Source organism: Nothobranchius furzeri, chromosome 11 (genome assembly GCF_043380555.1).
Source record: "Nothobranchius furzeri strain GRZ-AD chromosome 11, NfurGRZ-RIMD1, whole genome shotgun sequence".
NCBI lineage: Eukaryota > Metazoa > Chordata > Actinopteri > Cyprinodontiformes > Nothobranchiidae > Nothobranchius > Nothobranchius furzeri.
In genome coordinates, this window is record NC_091751.1 from 38,405,623 (window position 1) to 38,426,882 (window position 21,260).

At 41.2% G+C, this 21,260-nt stretch overlaps 1 protein-coding gene across 7 annotated transcripts in view; it reads left to right on the top strand.

Annotated features, from left to right (window-relative positions):
* pard3ab (par-3 family cell polarity regulator alpha, b) overlaps positions 1–21,260 on the top strand; it is a 283,974-nt gene that overhangs the window by 180,886 nt on the left and 81,828 nt on the right. For 5 of the 7 annotated variants that reach the window (XR_008563780.2, XM_015956043.3, XM_015956045.3 and 2 more), the window contains 6 exons: positions 466–652; positions 1,958–2,109; positions 3,090–3,134; positions 13,056–13,286; positions 13,719–13,959; positions 21,066–21,194. Coding sequence is in view for 6 of the 7 variants with exons in the window: in XM_015956043.3 (XP_015811529.3) it covers positions 466–652; positions 1,958–2,109; positions 3,090–3,134; positions 13,056–13,286; positions 13,719–13,959; positions 21,066–21,194 (985 nt within the window). In the remaining variant the exon portion in view is untranslated. The remainder of the gene's footprint in view (positions 1–465; positions 653–1,957; positions 2,110–3,089; positions 3,135–13,055; positions 13,287–13,718; positions 13,960–21,065; positions 21,195–21,260) is intronic. The other 2 variants (XM_015956044.3, XM_070541541.1) reach the window with 2 other exon arrangements.

Here is a 21,260-nt window from a genome sequence, read left to right on the forward strand (position 1 = left end):
GAACAACAGCGAGTTCTCTGGGGCTTTGAACTGTACGTTTCAGGTTTTGGGTGATTTTTAAGCCCAAAGCTGAAACATTAAAGTCTCTAATGTTGTTTTAAAGGTTTTATATCAGCCACATCCATCAGGAAAGTATTCATGAAGCCATAACAACAGGATCCTGTGCTGTTCAGGCAAAGTAGCTGTATAATAAAGTGATTTAGGTGAATTTTTAAAACATCAGTGATTGCATTTCACACTCAGATTGCAGCATCTCACTGAAGCTGCATACTTCAGTCCTTTTGTTGCTTTTCTTAAGGATTTCTGACTGAATAACTCTGTTGCATCAGATGAAGCTCTTGACTTAACAGAGCGGCCCTTAGCTCTTGATTCTGAAGGACTTTAATTTAGGCCCGGCCCGACGGCTCTTCTGGAGCCAGGAAGAGAGGGAAACTTGAAAATGATCATTAGACTTTTCTCTTGCAGGAAACTATCAGCTGTCTCCGACCGTCAACATGCCGCAGGACGACACCGTGATCATCGAGGACGACCGGCCGCCACTCCTCTCATCAAACCTGTCCGACCAATCGTCTTCCAGCTCTCGTGAGGACATGGTGTTCACCACTGATGTGACACCGCCGTGGGCCAGAGAGCTGTCTGTTCAAAATGAACGGTACGTTTATTATCTCTGTTTTATTCCTGAGGAAGATGAGTCAGATCTTTACCTCCTCTGGTGCTCAGGGTTAAATCTCAAGGCTCAAACCCTTGATGTCCAGTTTTATCAGGTTCTTCTTTTTCTGCTTCTACATCTTCATCTCCTTCTACTTTTTCTTCTTTTGCTTCTTATGTTTTTGCTTCTGCTGCTTCTTACTCTGCTTCTTCTTCATCATCATCATCATCTTCTTCTTCTTCTTCTGCATTTGCTTCTTCATCTTTTTCTACTGCTTCTTCTTCAGCTACTTTTTCATCTTCTTCATCTGCTGCCTTTTCTTCCGCTTCTTCATCTTCTTCTGCTTCTTCTGCCGCTGCTTCTTATTCAGCTTCTTTTTCTGCTTTTGATGCTTTTGTGGCCCCCAGACTCTGGAACTCTCTCCCCCTGAGCCTGAGATCAGTGGACTCAGTGGTCTCCTTTAAATAGCAGCTGAAGTCTCACTTGTTCAAAGTGGCTTTTGTATGACCTTCTTCAACACTCTCTCTTTAGTCTGCTCTCCCCACCTATTCCACCTTCCTCAGGATCCACTGATTTCCCTCTTTCCTGTTCACTCTCTCTCTTAACATTTTTTAATCACAAATGTCTATTTTTGCTCATTTTAAATATATTTTTAACCATTTTCAAATTTTTTTTAAATATTTTTACATTATTTGTTTTATTGAAGCGCCTCGTGATTTTTATCTTGAGAGGCGCTATAGAAAAGATCTTTTCTTCTCCTGCTGCTTTTGCTGCTTCTTCATCTTCTTCGTTGTCTTCACCTTCCTTCTCTGCTGCTGCTTCTTATTCAGCTTCTGCTGCCTCCTTCTCTGCTTCTTTTCCTTTCGCTGCTTCTTCTTCTGCTGCTGCTTCTCCTTCTCTTCAAATTCTAATAATTATTTTAACCACTTTTAAAATATTAAAGCATTTTATTTTTTATCATTCTTATGAGACATCAAAATAAAAGAAAGGTCTCTGTAATACATTTAAAAATTATAATATAAAATATAAGAATAATGTTGTAAATAATTAGTATATTATGTGTAGATGAATGCGTTGCCTCAGAGATTAGTAACATGTTTTCAGTTGCAGAAACAAGGCTTTAATGTTGTACTTCTAAAATATTTTTTCCTGTTTTGAATTCAGAGTGAAACGATTTCTTTAACAGGAATATTCCTCTGAGTATTTTGTAAGACAGGAACTGAGCAAATCACGGAGCTTCGTGGAGTTCTGTGCCTGTAGGTGTTTTATAAATGAAGGTTTTACTTATAGACTAACCCTTTGTTCCAGCTCCATGAACCCAGATGAGAACCATCCAGACGGAGCTTTCCAGAGGGAAGGATTCGGGCGCCAGAGCATGTCGGAGAAACGCACCAAGCAGTTCGGAGACGCTGCTCAACTGGAGATCATCAAGACCCGCAAGTCCAAAAGCATGGACCTAGGTACGTCCTGGGTTCGGGGTTTACTGTAGACCACACCTGCTTCCAGTTTCAGGAATTACAGGAAACATTTATTCATCACATTGTTTCTCCAAAGCGTTTCTTTTCCATCCTACCGTGTGCTTGCCGACCTCCACCGTTAGCCGTCGTTTATTCAGGGTTAGACCGCGTCATCCACGATTTTTCACTACATCTTCATTTCTGTTGTTTCCTTCCAGATTTAAGTCATAAAAGATAATGTGGCGCAATCACAAAGCATCAAATTTCCTTTTGGGAGGACAAAAGATCCTAATCTTCACTTCTGGCAGCTTAATCCTGAAATTACAAACCGCAGGGAAATAAGATTTGGTTTGTTGCCATAAAAATGTGGCAAAGTAATTTATATATTGAGCTAAAATACAAACGCAGTGATTGTCTGCATTTAATAAATCCAGTTTTAATTCTCTTGCGATGAAGCGAGTGCACACAGACTTAGAGAATGAACTAAAGAATCGGATCTCGAGTCACCTTGAACACACACCTCTGCACGCTTCGCTTGTTTCTCCACTTGTTCTTTAGATTTTAATGTATTCCTCCTCTTTTTATGAAAACAGACCCAGCTCTCCCTCTCTCCTCTCTCTTTTTTCTCTCCCCCCAAAGTCAAGAACTTCTCTGAGTTGATTCACCTTGAAAAGCCTTCAAACGGTGGCTGATTGCTTTGGCTGCAACAGGCTCTCTGCTCGCTCTCCCTCTGTAATCACATCTAATCTTCCCGGCCAGATTGCTGCTGCGTGTTGGTATCTCAACAAGTCTGATTGCTATTCTCCAACTGTATCTTCACCCCCACCCTCACCCGTTTTGTCTCGCATGGCGTCCGATCCTAATTGAGAGGAAACCTTTCTGATGTTTGTTGCAGCTCTACCTGGATGTTGCATGTGGAATGTCATGAGCACTTAACCCCAAATGTTTGTGTCCCTTCTCTCTTCCCCTCCTTCCTTTAACAGTAGCCGACGAGATTAACCTCACTCCTCGTCCCGACACCGACGCAGGTAAGAACCGGTGCACTTGAAAACTTTCCTCTGCTGCTGCCAGCGTCACTTTTTATCACAAAGATGCAAAGCAAAGGTTTTTATCTAGCCACAGTGGAACTTACCCTCACTGTTTAAGAAAGTCACTCAAATGGGTAAAAAAAAAGTATTTTATAAATAATATAATTTTATTTATTTACAGAAATTGCTCATAAAACTAGAGAAATAAAAGTCTAGCACTCTTTGGATTACAACATATCACCCTTTCCTGCCAACGACTGGTTAGCACTCAGCTACCTGATCGATGTGTGTTTTTGTGTTTGATTAGTCGTAGCAGCTGCTTTGAGGGGGATGGACTCCAAAAGTTAATCATCTGCAGATGTACAAACATTTCTGAGAGTTTCATATTTTGCTGATTGACTTAAAAGTGGCTGAATGGTGATGTGGTGTGACTGGTTGCGTGTCCCTGTGATGGTCTGGACACCTGTCCAGGTGTCTTCCGCCTCTCGCCCGGTGGCTGCTGGACCATAGTGAGGGTAGAGTGGATTAGAAGATGACTGAGTGACTTTAAAGGTTAATGTTGGTTTATAATGACACATTTGGACACATCAGAGCTCAGAGCATGTAGAAAATGACACCCTGCTACAGCAACATCAAATTTCAACGCGATTTTTGTAACACTGTCTTGAGTTTCAAGGCAGCTTTATTGATATAGCACATTTCAAACACAGGGCAATTCAATGTGCTTTACAATTAGCATGAAATGGCACAACAACAACAAACACGAGAACTCAAATTACAATATACACAAATAAAATGATCATTTAGAGCTGAAAGGAAAAGACAGAATTAAGGTTGAGCAATGACATCAGAGATTTCAGTGGAGACGACGCAGCATAAGAAACACTCCATTCAGAGGCTGATGAGTGCATTAGGGTTTTAGGTTTTCATTTAAACAACACTAGAGTTCAAGCCATAGTTTCAGCCATATTTATGTTTGAATTTGAATATCTTTATTGTCAAAATGACAAAATAGCATGTCACGTATGCACACACTCACCTAAATGCAGATTACGATGATCCAGTGTTGAAACTCATGGCTAAACTTGCTAACGCTGATTAGCTGTGGTGGCCATATTGAACATAATTTTTCCTGTTTAGGTGGTCAGATTGAGGCCCAATCCCAGTACTCACACTTCCACATGTGCGCCCTTCAATGGCGTGATCCAAGCCAAGGGTGCGAGTGCGTAGGGTGTCCCGATTCTCAAGTGCGGAATTTATCACGTCCCTTTTGCACCCTTGATCCGCGCTTCGCCCAAGTCCTCATCGATGCGGAATTGGGCGAAGTACGGTACCCACAATCCATGCTCTGATGCTCTGAAGGTTTTGGACAAAGCAGCAATGAATTAAAATGTATTTCAAATAATTTTTGGGTTGTTTATTTAAAAGATTTTAATAAAGATTTTTTTTTAAAGCACAGCGACAAGCATCCCGACATACGTTGCAGTTGATGATGCAGTGCTCCCTGTCCCAATTTGGCAATTATTTACCACGCACTCGAAGCCCTACTGCATGCTTCCTGCAAGAGCACTTAGCCGAAGACCACAGGGCGCAGTGCGAGTCTTAGGATGGGGCCAGAGATGGGAAACCAAATCAGATTCTTCCTCTGTTGAATTTGTGTTTTTGTTTTTAAGTCATGATGTTAAATCTTAATAACAGATCAATAATTTATGGAACAACTCATCAAATCTTTCAGGAAACGCATCTAATTGAGCAATCAAAGAGTTTTCCCATCCATAAATCCTGCGTGGCTTTATGGAACGGATCGATTTGTAACTGGACGAGACACAATTTGTGCACTGACAGGCATTAAATTGCACATATTGATTTGGAAATGTAAATTCTGCTCCGAATGTGTCGGGTTTTTTTCTCCCTTTGCTCAGCCAGCGCCACCTTTAGTACGAGGATCCATCTGGTCAGGATCAGGCAGGTTTGACAGCGAGCAGAGTGAAGGCTCGCAGCAGTTTGACATTGTTGCAAAAGGCAGTTGGGTGACTCCAGATTAGATTTTCTCTCGTTTGGCTGCTTCACTAATTGTGTGTGTGTGTGTGTGTGTGTGTGTGTGTGTGTGTGTGTGCGTGTGTGTGTGTGTGTGTGTGCGCGTGCGTGCGTGCGTGAGAGTGAGATGGGTGGAGGAGAGCAGAGCGAGCTCCCCGCCCTCCGTTAAGGCGGCGAGCTAACGGCGAGTCATCCGTCACTGTCGGGTCTGGTGTCTTCTGACTGAGTAAAAGTCTGGATCCGGCGGCTCCGGCTGAGAGGAACGTGTGAGCCTTCAGCTCTTGGAAGCAGGAAGATGTAGTTTACGAGAAGATCTAGCAGGAGAAGAAAAAACGTGCAAAAGTGTGAGAAAGAGAAACGTGACACTTGGATTGGTTTTGATAGTTTAGCCGAAACCTTTTTAGCGGCGTGTTGGCAATCGTGAGACAGAGAGGAGTTTGTTTCCAACTTTCTGTTGTCGTGAGTGGCAGCAGGCGTATGGAAATGTCATCAGGTGTTTCAGTAAGAATGAAGGGAAAGGTGTAGAGGAGACCAGTAGTGTTAAGAGGCCGTGGCCATGAGGAGGAGAGACGAGAACAGATAGGATCAGAATCAGGAATGAGTCCATCAGATGGACCGCTCATGTTAGATGAAGTCTGAGAGGGTTGGACATGTCCAGAGGAGAGACGATGCTCATGTTAGTGCCACCAGGCAGGAGGACATGAAGTTAATCTATGTGAGGGTAGAGGATGCAGAAGACGGGATTGAATGGAGACGTTTGATTTGCAGTAGCTGAAAGAGACAGAAGCATTCTGATGAATATCAATATAATCTGGTAACTTCAGTTCGTCCTAAAGCGTCTGAGTCAGAATAGATAAATATTCCCTTTTGTTCCACATCAGAACCAGTTTACCTCCCTTCTCCGTCCCGGTGTTGCTTTAATTTTAATATTTATTTTAATTTTGCTTTCAATACTAAATATAAACAATAAATAAAGTCCAAACACCGCCGTCTAGACTGGGACAGCAGGTGGTGTGATATATGATGAACTTGTGTTCTGGTTTGTGATTGGCTGGAATATTTATGGACACAATTTGCTGTCACATGTTGAGTTTTGGTGGACGGAGGGCAGTCCTGGACTGTTGGTGGTGGCCAGAACCCGTTTGACCTGTTGACCCCTCACTGGTGAAGCCTGCAACCGTGATTTCAGCCAAAGTTTCAGTTTCCTGTTGTGATGCTTTTTCAGATTGATTGTTTTGTCTGAACTTTCTTTTGGATGAAACTTCCCATCAAATTCTGACCTGCAAGCCTCCAGATGGAGCATCAGGATTAGTACCATCATCGGCCATATCCAGTCTGCTGCCCCCTGGTGGAGGAGCTACAGGTGGAAACGGCCTGTTCTATTTATTTATGACGGTTTTATTGTTATAGAAGAACTATATTGTCTTTTTTTGAGTCGTAAATAAACGTACGAATGATACAAATACAATAAGATAAAAAATACTGAATCAAAAGCAAAAATCGTTCTCTGATATATAATCTGGCCAAGATGTTTAAATTCAGAAGCTGCAGACCAGAACTCGAGGGCTGTTTCTCGACATGTGTACTTGTTCGCTCAAAGTTTCTGGATGTGTTCTTGCTCTGCCCATTGTATCGAGGATGCATCAATGCATCCTTCTGCAGACTTGGGACGGCAATGTTTCCCACAATGCATTGTGTCACAACTAATATACTCTGACCAGAGGAGAAATCTAATAACTGTAAAGTTTTATATCAGAAATACTAATAAAGAAATATTAAGTTTTCTGTTATTGTAAATAATTGTGTGTGTAACCTGTAAAATGTGCTGTGTGTATTTGGGTTTTACTTTTCAGATCCCTCAAAATACTAATTAGCTAACCCACTTTCAAAATAAAAGCAGAGTAGCTCTGTTTTGTTGAAATATATATATTTAAGATTCATTTAACAGTAGAAAGTGCCTGTATTTTATCAGTTGTGACCAAAAGTGGACCAAATATAATAAATATATGCATACATGTTGTTGTTTAAAGAGCAAGTCACCCCCAAATCAACTTGTTTTGCTGATGAACTATATACATGAGTGTCTAATTGTGCTGTAGATGCGTGTAGTCAATAATTTGGCACTTTAGAGGATCTTAGTTAAAATTTAAATATTCAGTGTTGTGCCGTCTTCAGGTAAAAACTCTGCACTGCATTTGAATTTAATTCTGCCACCGCTATTGGCTAAGAGGTACTCTAGAATGTTAGCTGGTTCCATATGATGTCACAATGCGGCTGTGAGCCTGTGTGTGTGCATATCTTGCATTTTTCAAATAGGAAGTGGGAGTGGAGTAAGACTCTGGTAGGGGGTGACTTGGTCTTTAAGGAACAAACTAGACTTTAATTTTTAGGTCAGGTCATTTACCTGTAGCTACAAACAAGCAGCACTTGTTGCCATAACGCTACAGAGTATGGTTCTGTTCCAAATGCCGTCCTCGTCCTCCCCTACACGGTAGAACGAACTTCCTGGTGTCCTTGCCAAGAGCATACTTGTCTAGTACACAAGAACGTACTTGCGTCCTTGAGTATTGAGAAACGGCCTAGTTTTATAAAACATCAGTAATCTGGAACTTGCTAATGCAAACCAGTTAGAAGTGTTCTCTTCCTACCTGTGTCACCATGGCAACCAAACTGCCTCCTATTGTGTTGGAATGAGAAGTTGTTTAAGCAACTATTCATGAATTTTTAAACGTTTAAGATGGAACTTCTGAATAACAAACATTATTTTAATCCTATAAAATAATCAGCAGAAATGTGTATTAGAGAACTTGGGTGGTTGTGATTGGTCCTCTCGTACCAGCTCCACGTTTTAGCAGATTCAGAGCCTTTTCATACATTTTCCAGCTAAAGAACTTGTTTCTGGTCCGTTTGCGGCTGGAGAAGATTCCCAGCTTTAGGTCCTTTGTTTACATTTTGAGATTTAATAAAACGTCCTCCGCCAGAGCAGCCAGTGCGTTGTTGTAACGTCAAGTTACAAGTTATTGTCAAACCCTGCGATTTATTTTCTCTAGACTGAATCAATACTTGCTGCTGTCAGCTGAGGCCTCATCCTCCTTGTACCAGCTGCTCTGGGATCTGTCTCCGTTTGTTATGGCAAAGCCGTGGAAGCTTAAATTAGAAGGATATTGTTTACCTCCAGATAGATTGCGCCTTCAGTCTGGCTAAATACACTTTTGATTAGTCTGTCCTGACTGGTTGCCAGATTTGAAACGATGCATTTATCCTCTCAGTCCTGATTTTGTTTTCCCTTTTAAAGAAATCTGCAGTTTCATTTTTTCTGTTTGGAGCTGACTGAGCAGAATTTAATAGGAATCCACTTTGCCAAGTTCAGCGACGGGAGGGGAAAAAAGTTTTAGTGTTTGTGACTGCGTGCCATTTGTCAGACCTCCAACAACGTGTAAATTTATCCTTATTTCTTCCTTTAAAAGCGCCACCGAGGTGTGACTGCTGTGAGTGGCAGCAGGCGAAGCCCTTAAATAAAATGGGTGTGCAGCGTGAAAAGCCTATCAGCCGCCTCTCAGTGAGACGTTAAGGCAGCAAGACGGGCTGATGAGAATGAATGGGAGGCAGCTAACCCTCCAGCTTGTTCACTCTGCATGTTTTCAATTTTCCACTTCAGCTTTTCGACTCGATCTGTGTCTTATTAGGCCCGAGCAGCAAAAGCACTGCGAAGGCCTCTTGTTTTTCCTCCGTTTATTATTTATTTGTTATTGTATCTAGCACCCCCTAGATACAATGACATCTTTGTAACTCCTACAAAAAAGCTCCAAACTATATCAAACATGGCAGGAGTCATCACACAACTGCAATCAACACATGTATGTGCTCCCTCGTTCAAATAGCTTTAACTCCGCCCATTTACAGCCTTTTGGCTCTAGATGACTCATGCAACGTTTGATTGATGCCATATTAACAGAAAACCATTTTTAATGAGCAAATATGACCTCTATGGGATTTAGTTGTAAATGGTCACAGCGCCCCCCCAGATAGGTTCTAACTCTATTAACTTCTAAAGACATGGTCAGAATGGCATTATACTTGGCTTGTGTCATCACGTGACTGCACCAAACACAGTGATGTGGTTTTTGGTTCAAATCCCTTTAGCTCCGCCCCCTTTCAGCTCTCTGGCTCTAGAAAGCACACACAGCGTCTGATGGATGCCAAACTACCCCAAAACCATCTTTGACTCCCTAAGAGGACGTCAGTGGGATTTTTTTGTAATTAGTCACAGCGCCCCCTAGATAAGATTAAAAGTAAATTACTTCCTAATACAAGGTCAGAATGGCATTAAACTTGGCTTGTGTCATTACGTGACTGCACCAAACACATTGATGTGGTTGTTGGTTCAAACCCCTTTAGCTCCACCCCCTTTCGGCTCTCTGGCACTAGTTAACACACACAATGTCTGATTGATGCCAAAATAACAGAAAACCATCTTTATCAACCAAAGCTGAACTCAATGGGATTTTTCTGTAGTTGGTCACAGCGCCCCCTAGATAATTTTAACCTTCAATAACTTTAAAAAATGTGGTCAGGATAGCATTAAACGTGGTCTGTGTCATCACTTCACCAGTGATGGAGTATCCCCTAGTGGTGAGACGTGTAATTTAATGGTGGGCTCAGAGGAGATGCTGAGTCAGGGTGAGGTGCAGACGAGGAGACCGTTCGCGGTTTCTGGTGTCGGGGTAGTCGACGTTTCTGTTCCGCGGACGTGCCCAGGTGTCCTGGGCTGCCGGCCAGGCCGGAGCTGCGCAGAGCTGAGAGGGCCGAACAATGCTGCTTGCAGCTTTTATTTCCGTTTCTTTTCCATGTTGTATAAAACTCAGCAGTTTTTTTTCTCCCTAGCTTACAGACGGTATTCTGCAGACCTGAAAGGTCATTTGTATAAATGAAACATTTTTAATCATCCAGAGAAGATGTTTAATTTGATATTTAGGGGAAAAAATATTTTCAGATTTAAAACACGTCTTAAATGTTGGTAATAATAATAATATATTTTTTTTATTGAAGATAAAATAAATGTAAGGCATTAGTGTCTAGGTTTTTAAAAAATCTACATTTTTATTAGAAATGTAAAAAAAAATTACTTTCCTTTTTGTTTCAGTTCACGTTTCAATAGGAAATGTTCTCGAGTTGCTCTGATGGTTTAACATCAGTTTTCATGGACGACTGACATCTAAACCCTAAATAATCTCAAATTTTAGGAGTTCAATCTGTTTTCCTCTGAGTTCTGGGTTAAGTTTGGATCCTTTAAAGTGTGTTTACTGTGGGTTTCATGAGCAGTTCTCATTTTACCTGCTGCCAGTTACAGGTGTTTACCTCTGTAGTCATTTGTTTAGAAATTGACAACACACTAGCTAGCTAGCGAGCTAACTAAGTGGCTAGCTTTGAGTATTTGATATTTAACTGACTATAGAGGCTTTTAAAGTGGTGTCACATATGATTAACATATTTTATGGCATAACCCCACTTTGATTGTGATGCCATTGTGACTATCCATTAGCCTATCAATCCAAACACAACTCCTATTAGTTTCTCCAAGCTGAGGTCCTTCAAAGAGCTGTCAACATTATTTATTTTAAACATTTCACTTTTAAGTCTGAAATTAGTCCTTCCAGGTGTGTTTCTGTCCTCCTGGAACCTGTCAGGAGATTACAGATTGCTACGTTTACGTCTGTCCCTGCTCAGCTGTTTTCCTCTCCGTGTGTTCTGAGAGGTTCCTTATGGGAGTAAAAAACATTGCCCGCTCAACAGTGTGAAGTGTCTTAGTTTAATTAAACTGTCATGTCTCCACTATTTGGCTGATGGTTATTTTAATTTACAGCCTCGTCTAGAAAATGAAACTCTCCAGTTGGTCTGCAGGACGACACACAAAAACACAATCTGATAACTGACCAGCTCAGGTGTTTCTGTGTGCTGTTGTCCCTCAGCAGCACTGGGACCAGTTAGGGGTTTCATAGTTTGTGTCGTCTTCATGCTTCAGACCTGTTTAAATCAGGAATTTGCCATATTTACTATAATTAACAGCATTAATAATAATCAGAGTTATTGGTGTGATTCTAGAGAGTGACATTTGTTTAGATTATATTGGAAAAGAAACTAAATCCTAAAAATAACTGAATTATTAAGCCATTTATGTGTTCAGGAAATTCTGTTTATAAACTGAGGCGAACTCCAAACTATGATTAAAAAAATACTTTTTTTTTCTTTAGTAAAAACAAACAAACAAAAAAACCCTGATTTTTTTAAATATTAATACCTCCCCTTAGGGCTGCTCGATTATGGCAAAAACAATAATCACGATTATTGTGACTGAAATTGAGATCTCAATTATTTAAGACAATTTTTCAATTTATGTTGATTTTATTTGTTTGTATTCAGTCATAAAACTGCTCAGGGCACAATCAGGACAAAAATAAACAAGAAACAAGATGATCACTAAAATAACTCCTGATTCCCAGTATAAAAAGACCAATATACTTATAGCTCATAGTCTATGACCCAAGGGCTATAGACCTTGGTTTAACTCATTTAAGTCTAACCAGTACAGACCCAAATACCAATATCTTGCAAACACTGACAGCAAGAATTATACAGTGGCATTTATAACAAATAAACGCAAATAAATTAATGTTCACAAAATGTAGCATAACATTTATTTAGTCATGTCAAAATGCTGTAGGAGCACTAGCACCGTGTCCTCAGAGATTAGTTATTATTTATCAGCGTGAGGAACTTATTTCTACCTTATTTATAAACTATTTATTTACAAGTCCATCAGTTAATGTAATAATTGTCCCAACCACAGCTGCACCCCCCACCCTCCAACCCGGTCTCAGCAATCAGTGGCAAGCTGCACGTGTGTTTAGCACGCGCACATTTATCCGTTTTTTAGCAGCTTAGGAGTCCGCAGGTGCGGTGTGTGTGTCACTCACTCTGGTTAATCCAACAGGGAGCCGGCTCTGAGAGCCGTTTCTTTAGCGACTGACACATCACTACATCATTCCCTTTCCTAATGTCCTGAAGAACGGCCGGGAGCGCAGGCGGAGTGTTTAGCTAACCTGCAGGAAATGTCGACGACAGTTATCCAGAAAGTAGCTAAGGGTTACCAGAGATGTTTCTGAGGTGTTCGCTAGGTATTTTTAAAAGTAGAAGATGAAGAGGGAAAAAAATGGTGATTGTGCAACGTGAAACTCAAAAGTTCACTAGAAATTAAATAAATAAATTAACTATTTGTGTAAATAAATAAATAAGCATAACCATTGGTGTCACCCATGAATAAACAAGTGCCCCACATGGGCCACCCCATTTTAAAAGTCCTGGACACAGCTCTGTGTCAAAGTCGCTAAGCTGGCAACACTGTGGGAGGAGCACTTCATTTGCAACTCAGGGCAGCGCAAGTGGGAGGAGCAAATAATCGGCTTGTTTTGTTTTTATAATCGTTCAAAACTCAGATTGTAATTGTGATTAAAATTCGATTAATTGAGCAGCCCTACCTCCCCTCATATTCTGCTGGAAACAGCCCATAGAGGTTCCGGCCTCTTCCATTGATTGGTTTGGTCTGCTTTGTCAGAAATGCTGTTAATTAAAGGTCGTGTCTCAGTTAGTAGTTTTATCCACTTCAAGGGTCTATTTAATTTTATTTGCATTTTTGAGTTGATATTTTTATTATTCAAACTAAAAAAACTAAATGACCAAATTTTGTTCAGTTTTCAGACACTTGGATGTTTAAACCACATTTTTAGTTTAGCTCAAAACGGACAGACAGGTCGAAGGAGGCATGAATTCTACTTTAGGTTTTTCTCAGGTCAAATAAAAACATTTAGTGTTAATCTTCTCCTCCAGGTTCCTCCACGAAGGACGTTGGACCCTCGCTGGGACTGAAGAAGTCCAGCTCCCTGGAGAGCCTGCAGACCGCCGTAGCAGAGGTCACCCTCAATGGTGACCTGCCATTCCACAGGCCCCGCCCACGCATCATCAGGGGTCGTGGCTGCAATGAGAGCTTCAGAGCCGCCATCGACAAATCTTACGACCGACCGACGGCGTTGGAGGACGACGACGAGGGCATGGAGACGTGTAAGATGTCACCAAAACCGAGAGGAGAGATTTTTGGTGCTAAACTAACTGTTATGACCGTTTTTAATAAAAACTGGTGTGTTTGCGCACGAGTGTGGCGATGTTCTGACTAAAATATGGCTGTTGATTTTGTCGGCGCTTGTGGCAATGACGGCTTGATGACTCAGAGTGTAACCTTGGCTAATAATAATTTAATATCTTGATGTTCAACTTGAAATTCAATCATCTCCAGTGTTTTTTCAGTTAAGTTTAAATAACATGGGAACTAAAATGTATCATACCGGCTGCTTAAAAGGTTTTTCTCATTTTTCACCCTAAATTCAGGTTATGGTGGTAATTACACGTCACCGAGTCCTATAAATGATTACTTATGAGGGGTATTAAATCAAAGTTTCTTCTTCTCCTTGTTTCTTCTGTGGTTTTTATCTCCAGTGGAGGAGGACACCGAGGAGAGTTCACGTTCAGGTAGGGAGTCCGTGTCCACCGTGGCGGACCTGACCCCGCTGTCCGGCCCCGATAAGCCCCTGGTCAACGGCAACAACCGCACAAAGGAGGAGAAGAAGAAGGAGAAAGACAAAGGAGGGAAGGAGAAGAAGAAGCAGGAAGGAGTTAAGGAAAAGGAGAAGGGAAAACCAAAGAAAGGCATGCTGAAGGGACTCGGAGACATGTTCAGGTAACTGAAAACCCACCAGGAATCGAATTAACTGATCTGAGATCTCCTCCCAGACGAGGATAATTAACGTGCTTTCCCTAAATCTGATTGGCTCGTCAGATCAGCTCCATTAAGAGTTAATAAGTCTGTGTGCTTCTGATTCAGGTCAACTGGCAGGAAGTGAGGAATATTAAATACATCCCTTAGAGTTTAGATTTAGTTGAAACAGAATTTAAAAAAACTTGACCATGGAAAAGTTGTGTAGAAAATAATAAAGCTGCAAATGTCAGGTAGATATTTAGGGTTCTATTCTAAGGTTGAATCTAGAAAAGTTAGCTAACTAAAGGTCAGTTTATGTTCAGCAGAATTCTTTTAACCACACATTCATATTTTACTTTTACAATAATATCCTTTTTAATCTGTTCAGCTTGGACCTCAGGTCTCCATGAGAACATCAGAATAAACCCAAATCAAGTTCAAAGGGGAAAACTAAGTTACTGCAGAATTCACATCACAGAGATGCTTGAAGAGCAGAGACGATCCCATCAGAACAGCAAAGAGCATCCCGGCACCTCCCATATGGTGGCTTTGACAGGTGATGTGTGGGAGCTTCAGTTTAGCAAACACCAGAATGGTCAGCACTTAGCAGAGAGCATCTCGCTGAAAGGGGAAAAGGGTAGAAAATTTGCACGTTTTCGTTTGTGTCGGTGTCAACTTGTCACGATGAAATGGCATCCAACGCACAAACCCCCCACCCACGTCAGTGATGAGCAGGTTTGATCCCAGGAGTGTGTCAGGAGTTCCCTCTGTGGGGTGAATGAGTGAACGTCGTTCTTTGATGTGTCGGCGTGTACGAGGGTCGGATCTGCAGTGACAGACCCGTGTGTGTGTGTGTGTGTGTGTGTGTGTGTGTGTGTGTGTGTGTGTGTGTGTGTGTGTGTGTGTGTGTGTGTGTGTGTCAGATCAGTAGAGCTGCCACAGCCTGACCCTCTCATGTTTCAGAGGCCTCTCTCTCCATCCCAATCAAAGCATCATCAGCTCCTGCCAGCTCCGCAGCCATCTCCTTCACTCTCTGATCATCACTTGGACTCAGAAGCAGCACCCGGTCTGTTGGCTTGGCATCTGCTGAGACGCTTGTTGCCCAGAAATCTGAGGGCTGCACTAATTTTTGCAGGGGTGATTGGCTTTCTTCCCATCATGAACAAGTGAACAAGCCTGAAATCTCACAGTAACAATCTTTATGGTGTGATGCACTGAGAGCCACATTGGAGGCTTGTTTGTGTCTCTTACTGCCTGCTGATGGGGTTTTCTCTGACGCTCACACAGATTCAGTTCACAGGGGTGAAGGGACTCTGATGCAACATGCTCTGATCTTCAGAGTCTTAGCTGCCGGTGCTATTGTGTTGATTGTGTTCTTTGTAATCTGTTGCATGCGATACCAGCTCTTATCCGTAATCACAACATGGCTCATAGCCATGTGGCGCTGCGCCAACACCAGCGAAGCTGCATCTGAGGAGTTTACATCAAAACTTATCTTAAGTTACTTCTTACAGAGACACAAACTCCTACATTTAGTTGAAATAAGCCAATGCTGCTGGTGCTGAAGTTCCCATTGCTATAGATCCTAGTTGGGACTTAAAGGGACTTTACGGGGTTTTGAATTTTTATGCTCGCGATTGCCCCCTCAGGCCAAAAGCCTAACGGCAGCTTCAATAGTAGGCTCGTGCACGAGGCACGCATGCTGTACGTGCACACTCCTTAATGAAAATAACAGCTGAGACAGTCCCGTGTGTGTGTGTGTGTGTGTGTGTCCCGGAGGACAGGAGAACGTGCAGCAAATTAATTAAATAATTTGGTTCTGTACCTATCTCTTCTGCTTGAAAAATTGTTCCAAAATGAAAGTTGAACCCACATCTTTTTTATCTGTGAATTCAATGCCGTTCGTCGAGTCTCAAATAAAAATTTGGGAATCTTACTGTAAAAAAATATACAATTAATATAAAAAAGAAACTCTAAATAAACTTTGTTGACATTCAGAATCGAACCCGGGTCTCCTGCGCGAAAGTCCAACGTCTCACTCGGTGAGCTACAGCGCCAGCGATGTCTTTTGTATCTGTAAAATTTATATGTTTTATGACAGCTGAAACAACGTTCAAAGAATGGTTCGGAGTGAAAATGGCTGTTTTGTTGCTAATTTGCAGGAAATATGTTGAAGAAAGTTCTACAGAAAGTTGCTAAGGGTCCTCAGAAATGTAGCTAGCTTTGTCACTAGGCGTTAGGAACAGCGACAAAGACTAAAGCTACTGATAGCAAATGCTACGGGCTATGCCTGAGCGTGAACGCGCACGAAGCAGCCTGCTCGACCAGAGCAGCTCTCTTTTTCTGTGATTTTACAGAAAAACAGGCAATCACAGTAAAAATGCCAGGTCTCATTCTACAGGACCAGGGCATTGCAGGAGAATGTATGAAGAAGACATTTATTATTTCTATACATGTTTTGGCTGTCAAACTTCCATAATGCCCCTTTAATGTTGTAATAATCTGAGCTTTGACCAAATGCCTTTGTTTGTACAGACAAAAGGGCTTCCACACTAGATTGCTTTAATAACCGACTATTCACTATTTAGGCGATAGTGAGCCTTAGCATCACACTAGGACAGGGGTCGGCAATCCGCGGCTCTGGAGCCGCATGCAGCTCTTCCATCCATCTGATGTGGCTCTCTGTGCTTGTAAAATAATGAATGGATATTTAAATAAAAAGCTTTATATTTTACTGCATTAATTTTACATCTGTAAGCTAATTCTAAATGTAAAGATTGTCTGCGTAAACCTGAACAGTTCCAACCCGGTCTTACTGTGAGACCGGGTTGACGCGTCACGCTTGTGCGTAATCATATAGGCGCTGTCTGAGCTGAAGACGATGTGAGATTCTGGGCTTCTCCTCAGACAGGCTCATGGATGTGTCGCCACATTGGAGACAGGAACAAGCACTATTCAGCCAAAGTTTCATAATCAGGGGACATTTTCTAAGTGACAAGTCTCTCTGAGACACAGGGTTTGGAAAGCACTCGCTTCAGTGGGAGGAATCTTCCCGCATGCGCTCTGGTTCTGCGATGCACTCCAAGCCCCTCTCCATATCTTCAGCTCGCTGTGCACCTTATGTACGTGCTGACAGTGAGTTGCGCTGAGCGGTGTCCAGCTCAGATGTTCAGATAGGAATCTTTTCTTGAGTGATTTAGCTACATCTGCGATGTGCATAACGAATAAAATGTCAGTTCGTCTGCATGCGTCGGGGTAATTATTTCTATTATTTCTCCGTCAAAATAAACGGTCAAATACGGGAACTGTCCGGTCAACACAAGCCCTGCTTTTAACTGTTCTGTTTTCTTGTGAAAATTGTTGTAAAGAGATATAATTTAACTTGATTAACACCAGAGCCAAGCGCACTGCGCCGTTATCTCCGTCACTGTAAACGAGGGAAAAACAAAATGATCGGATCCTTTTCTGACCATCCCCACGTACAAAGTTTAATTAAAACAATCAAACATGACAGAGCCTGGATTTGTATTCTGAACAGTCTAAACATGTTTAAAAAGAAACGTAAGCCACGAAAAGTGGCACCTGCTCGGTAAAACCAATATGTGGCTTTTAAAGAAGTAGTTCAGGGGTAACATATTCTTGCCTTTAAGTGGTTAATTAATACAGAACTACTAGTAATTGGGTAAGAACAAAATCTGACTTTAGAATGGGGAACATATTCTTGCTTACAAGTGGTTAATTGATTGTTGTTTAGGCTCTATTAACATATGGAGTTTGGTGTTCATGTACATAATACCAGAACATAATATTTTTGGTAATTATTGCAGAATAACTATTCCTCCTGAATTACTTCTTTAAAAGCCACATATTGATTTGAGCTAATTAGTATGTGTGTTAATCAGCGATAAACCATTTACTTTCAGTTAACAAACCATTATAAATGGTTTATTTTGGTAAAACTTAATTTATGGCCTGTTAATATTAGAATTACAGCATTAGTAATAAGCTGTTATTAAGTGCTTAATAATGACTAGTTCATACGTAGTAGTCCACTAATGTGCATATTAATTGGCAGCTATTTAATGGTTAATTTGTGTTCCCTAAACTGAAGTGTTACCGAAACATCATTCAAAGTTTAAACGGGTCACAGGAGGTTAGCCTTAATTTAGTGTTTAAATGTATATTACTTACACAAAATGTTCCTCCTAGTGCAGGGGTCGACAACCTGTTCCCATCAAAGAGCCATTATTACCAGTTTCCCACAGTAAAGAAAACACTGGGAGCCACAGCAGCCGCGGCGTTGTGGGCGGGGCCTACCCTCAGACAGCAGAGAGCTGCTTTAACCAATCACAACAGGTGACAGCAACCGGTACCGGTCGCTCGGTAATATGCACCTAACAATAGCTTAATGACTAATTCAGACTTAATAGTCCACTAATAAGCATTTTAATTGGCAGTTAATTAATGTTTAATTAGTGTTCCCCAAACTGAAGTGTTACCGACAGTTTTACTCTAAAGTCTACCTGAACTGTGCAGCTCCAAGTGAAGCGTAGTTTCCTCTGTTTCACCAGATGGGAATCGAGACCTATAACAGAACAGTGGTGGAACACTGGTAGAATCTTAAAGAAGATGTTTGTATCTTCACATCAAGCAAAGTTCTGCAGGTTTAACAGAACGTTCTCCAGAAAAATGCGGGTCATGTACCAAAACTGAACTGCTAAGCTTTTTCTAATAAAGAGATCAAGCTTGTTATTTAGTTCCCTGAAAGTGTTCCCGTCTATTTGTCTGATGTGGAGGAGTAATGTCCGCCTGATTCAGCTGCACGTCTGATTAGCCACAAAACACGTCTCACACCCCGAATCAAAACACTTCCACTCCCACCAGAGGGAGTGATGTAGATGGTCAGACGTTCCGCCGAACCAAACCAGTTGAATCATTTTAATGTAAATCACAGAACCTTGTCGAAAGCCTCGTCATCGATTACTTTGGTCTTGATGACGCTGCGGGTTCAACTGTGTTTAGACTACATGATTATTAAATTCACTGGTGTCATGGTCGATATTCTGTCTCCTCTGCAAAGTTGTTTCCATCCTGTCATTAATCTTGATGTGTGTGTGCACATGCAAGTGTGTGAGTGAGTGAGTGTGTGAGTGAGTGAGTGAGTGAGTGAGAGAGTGAGTGTAAGAGAATGGGTGTTTTTAAAGGGCTGTTAATGAAAGTTAGTGGTGTGGAGAGAGAGTGTCAACCGTCTCTTGCAGTGATCGATCACTCCTGCTCTTAGCATTAACTTCAGGCTGTCACTCCTCAGACAGCTGCAGTTACATTAGTCAGGTAATGGAACGTCACTCCGTCTTCTGCTGCGGGTGTTTACTCCCAATCCCAGCTCCTGGTTTTCATTGGATTTTACCTACAGTGTTATCTCTATCTACTGTGGTTTGTGTTTTACGATGTTCCCAAGAACAGGTATAATATTGGAAAAGTCCATATCCAAGTCATTTAGTGTCGTTTTCAAGGTCACTTATGTAGAATCATGACTCCACCCGATTATTTAATGTTGTGTCAGAGTCACACTGCAGCCTTCAGAAAGAAACTTTATTTATGAGGTAAAGAAAAAGATTAAAAAAAATCCTAATTTATAATAACTTAGTTTAAAGAGCTTCGCTTAGATGGATCCAAGAATCAGCAGAACCGTTTGTAGCAAAGCTCAGCTGATGTTTAAGTTGCAAAATAAAGAGTGAACTTTGATCGTGTGTACAGATGGAATCTGTTACCTGTCACTAGTTCTACTGTTGCCATGGTTACTTTCAGGTATTTCTGTTGAAAAGCAGTCCTGAGAAGTGTGAGGCTTTAGAAATTATAACGGAGAAGGTAAGAACATGAAGACAAAGAGCTAAAGCACAGCAGAGAGGGACAGATTTAATAAAGTTTTCCCTTTTAGGACTCACAGTTTTTTATTTATTTATTTTTTTTTAACCATTTTTACTGTTGAATATTTTATATAATAGACATTTGTTGGGGGAAAACATCTCTTTGCATTGACAGTGTTGTTGTGTCTGCTTTATTTAAGGGTTTTGTGAACGTTTTCACTCTATCTTTCTTTAATCTTTACTTGTTTATTTTTGTTATATTCTTGTAATCACTGCGCTTTTTATTTTCTCCTGCTTTGATTCACCCGCTCCTAAACTCTGTTGTGTTTCATCTGCAGGTTACTTTTGTTCTTTTTTCACACATTTTTCTGATTGATTTGGTCTTTTATTTGTCTTTCATCCACATTGATTATTTGCAGACAACAATTTGACTCTCGCTACATTTCCTTTCTACATTTTGTTCTGTTTTTGTAACAGTTTTTTTTTTCTTTCTCCCTATTTTGAAACCTCAAACACCTCGGGGATTTTTTCTTTTTGGCGGTTTGCTTTTAATCCTGCAACTTCAGACTTTCTTGAAAGACTTCTAACACAGAAACACTTCTTTGTTTTCTTCAGTTCATCTCGACTCGTGGGTTTCCTTCAGTGAAAAGCTCGTATTTCTTTTAATCCACATGCGGCTCTTTGGTTTCTGTGATTGTTGTTGCACCAGAAGTCGTAGATATTCTGCTCGGCCCTGTTTCCCTGTGAATAATCACACAGGTTGATTGTGGAAGTGAGAGCAGTGCCAAAGTCATTTCTTCAACAGGCTGCAGCTTTATACCGAGTCAATCAAGCTGAAATATCTCTGCAAAAGCTCCTATTTCATTAAGCATCACTCCCTCCCCATGAATATAATTACTTCATCTCTTCAACTTGAAACGAGCTGAATGGAGAAAACTTTTTAAATGCTTCACGTGAGAGCCTGTTTCAGAGTGAAGTAACACCTCAGGAGAGTTTTTGTCGCATTTTTATTAGGATCCACGGGGTTCTGGCTGGGAGGGTGTCACAGGTCTTTCTGCTGAATCAAAAAGGGATTTGTCTCTCAAAACGTCCTCACGACCTTTGATCTTTTACCTTTGTGCAGCTACCATAGCTACGCTTGTAAAGGCTAATTGTGATTATTACAGCATTGTCTCATAAGTGCATCAGAATAAAATCGTTGTTTTTGTTTCTGGGCTCTAGGTTTGGTAAAAACCGTAAAGATGAGCGACCGGGAGAGAAGATGGATCGGAAAGGATCGAGTAAGTGGAGGCCGGAGGAGATGCAGGTGTCTGAGGAGGACACCCTGAAGATGAGGATGGAGCAGGAGAGGTGAGGAAGTCTTCATAGAGCTTTTTTTTTTTTATAAAAGGAGAAAATTATTACAACCAGTATGTA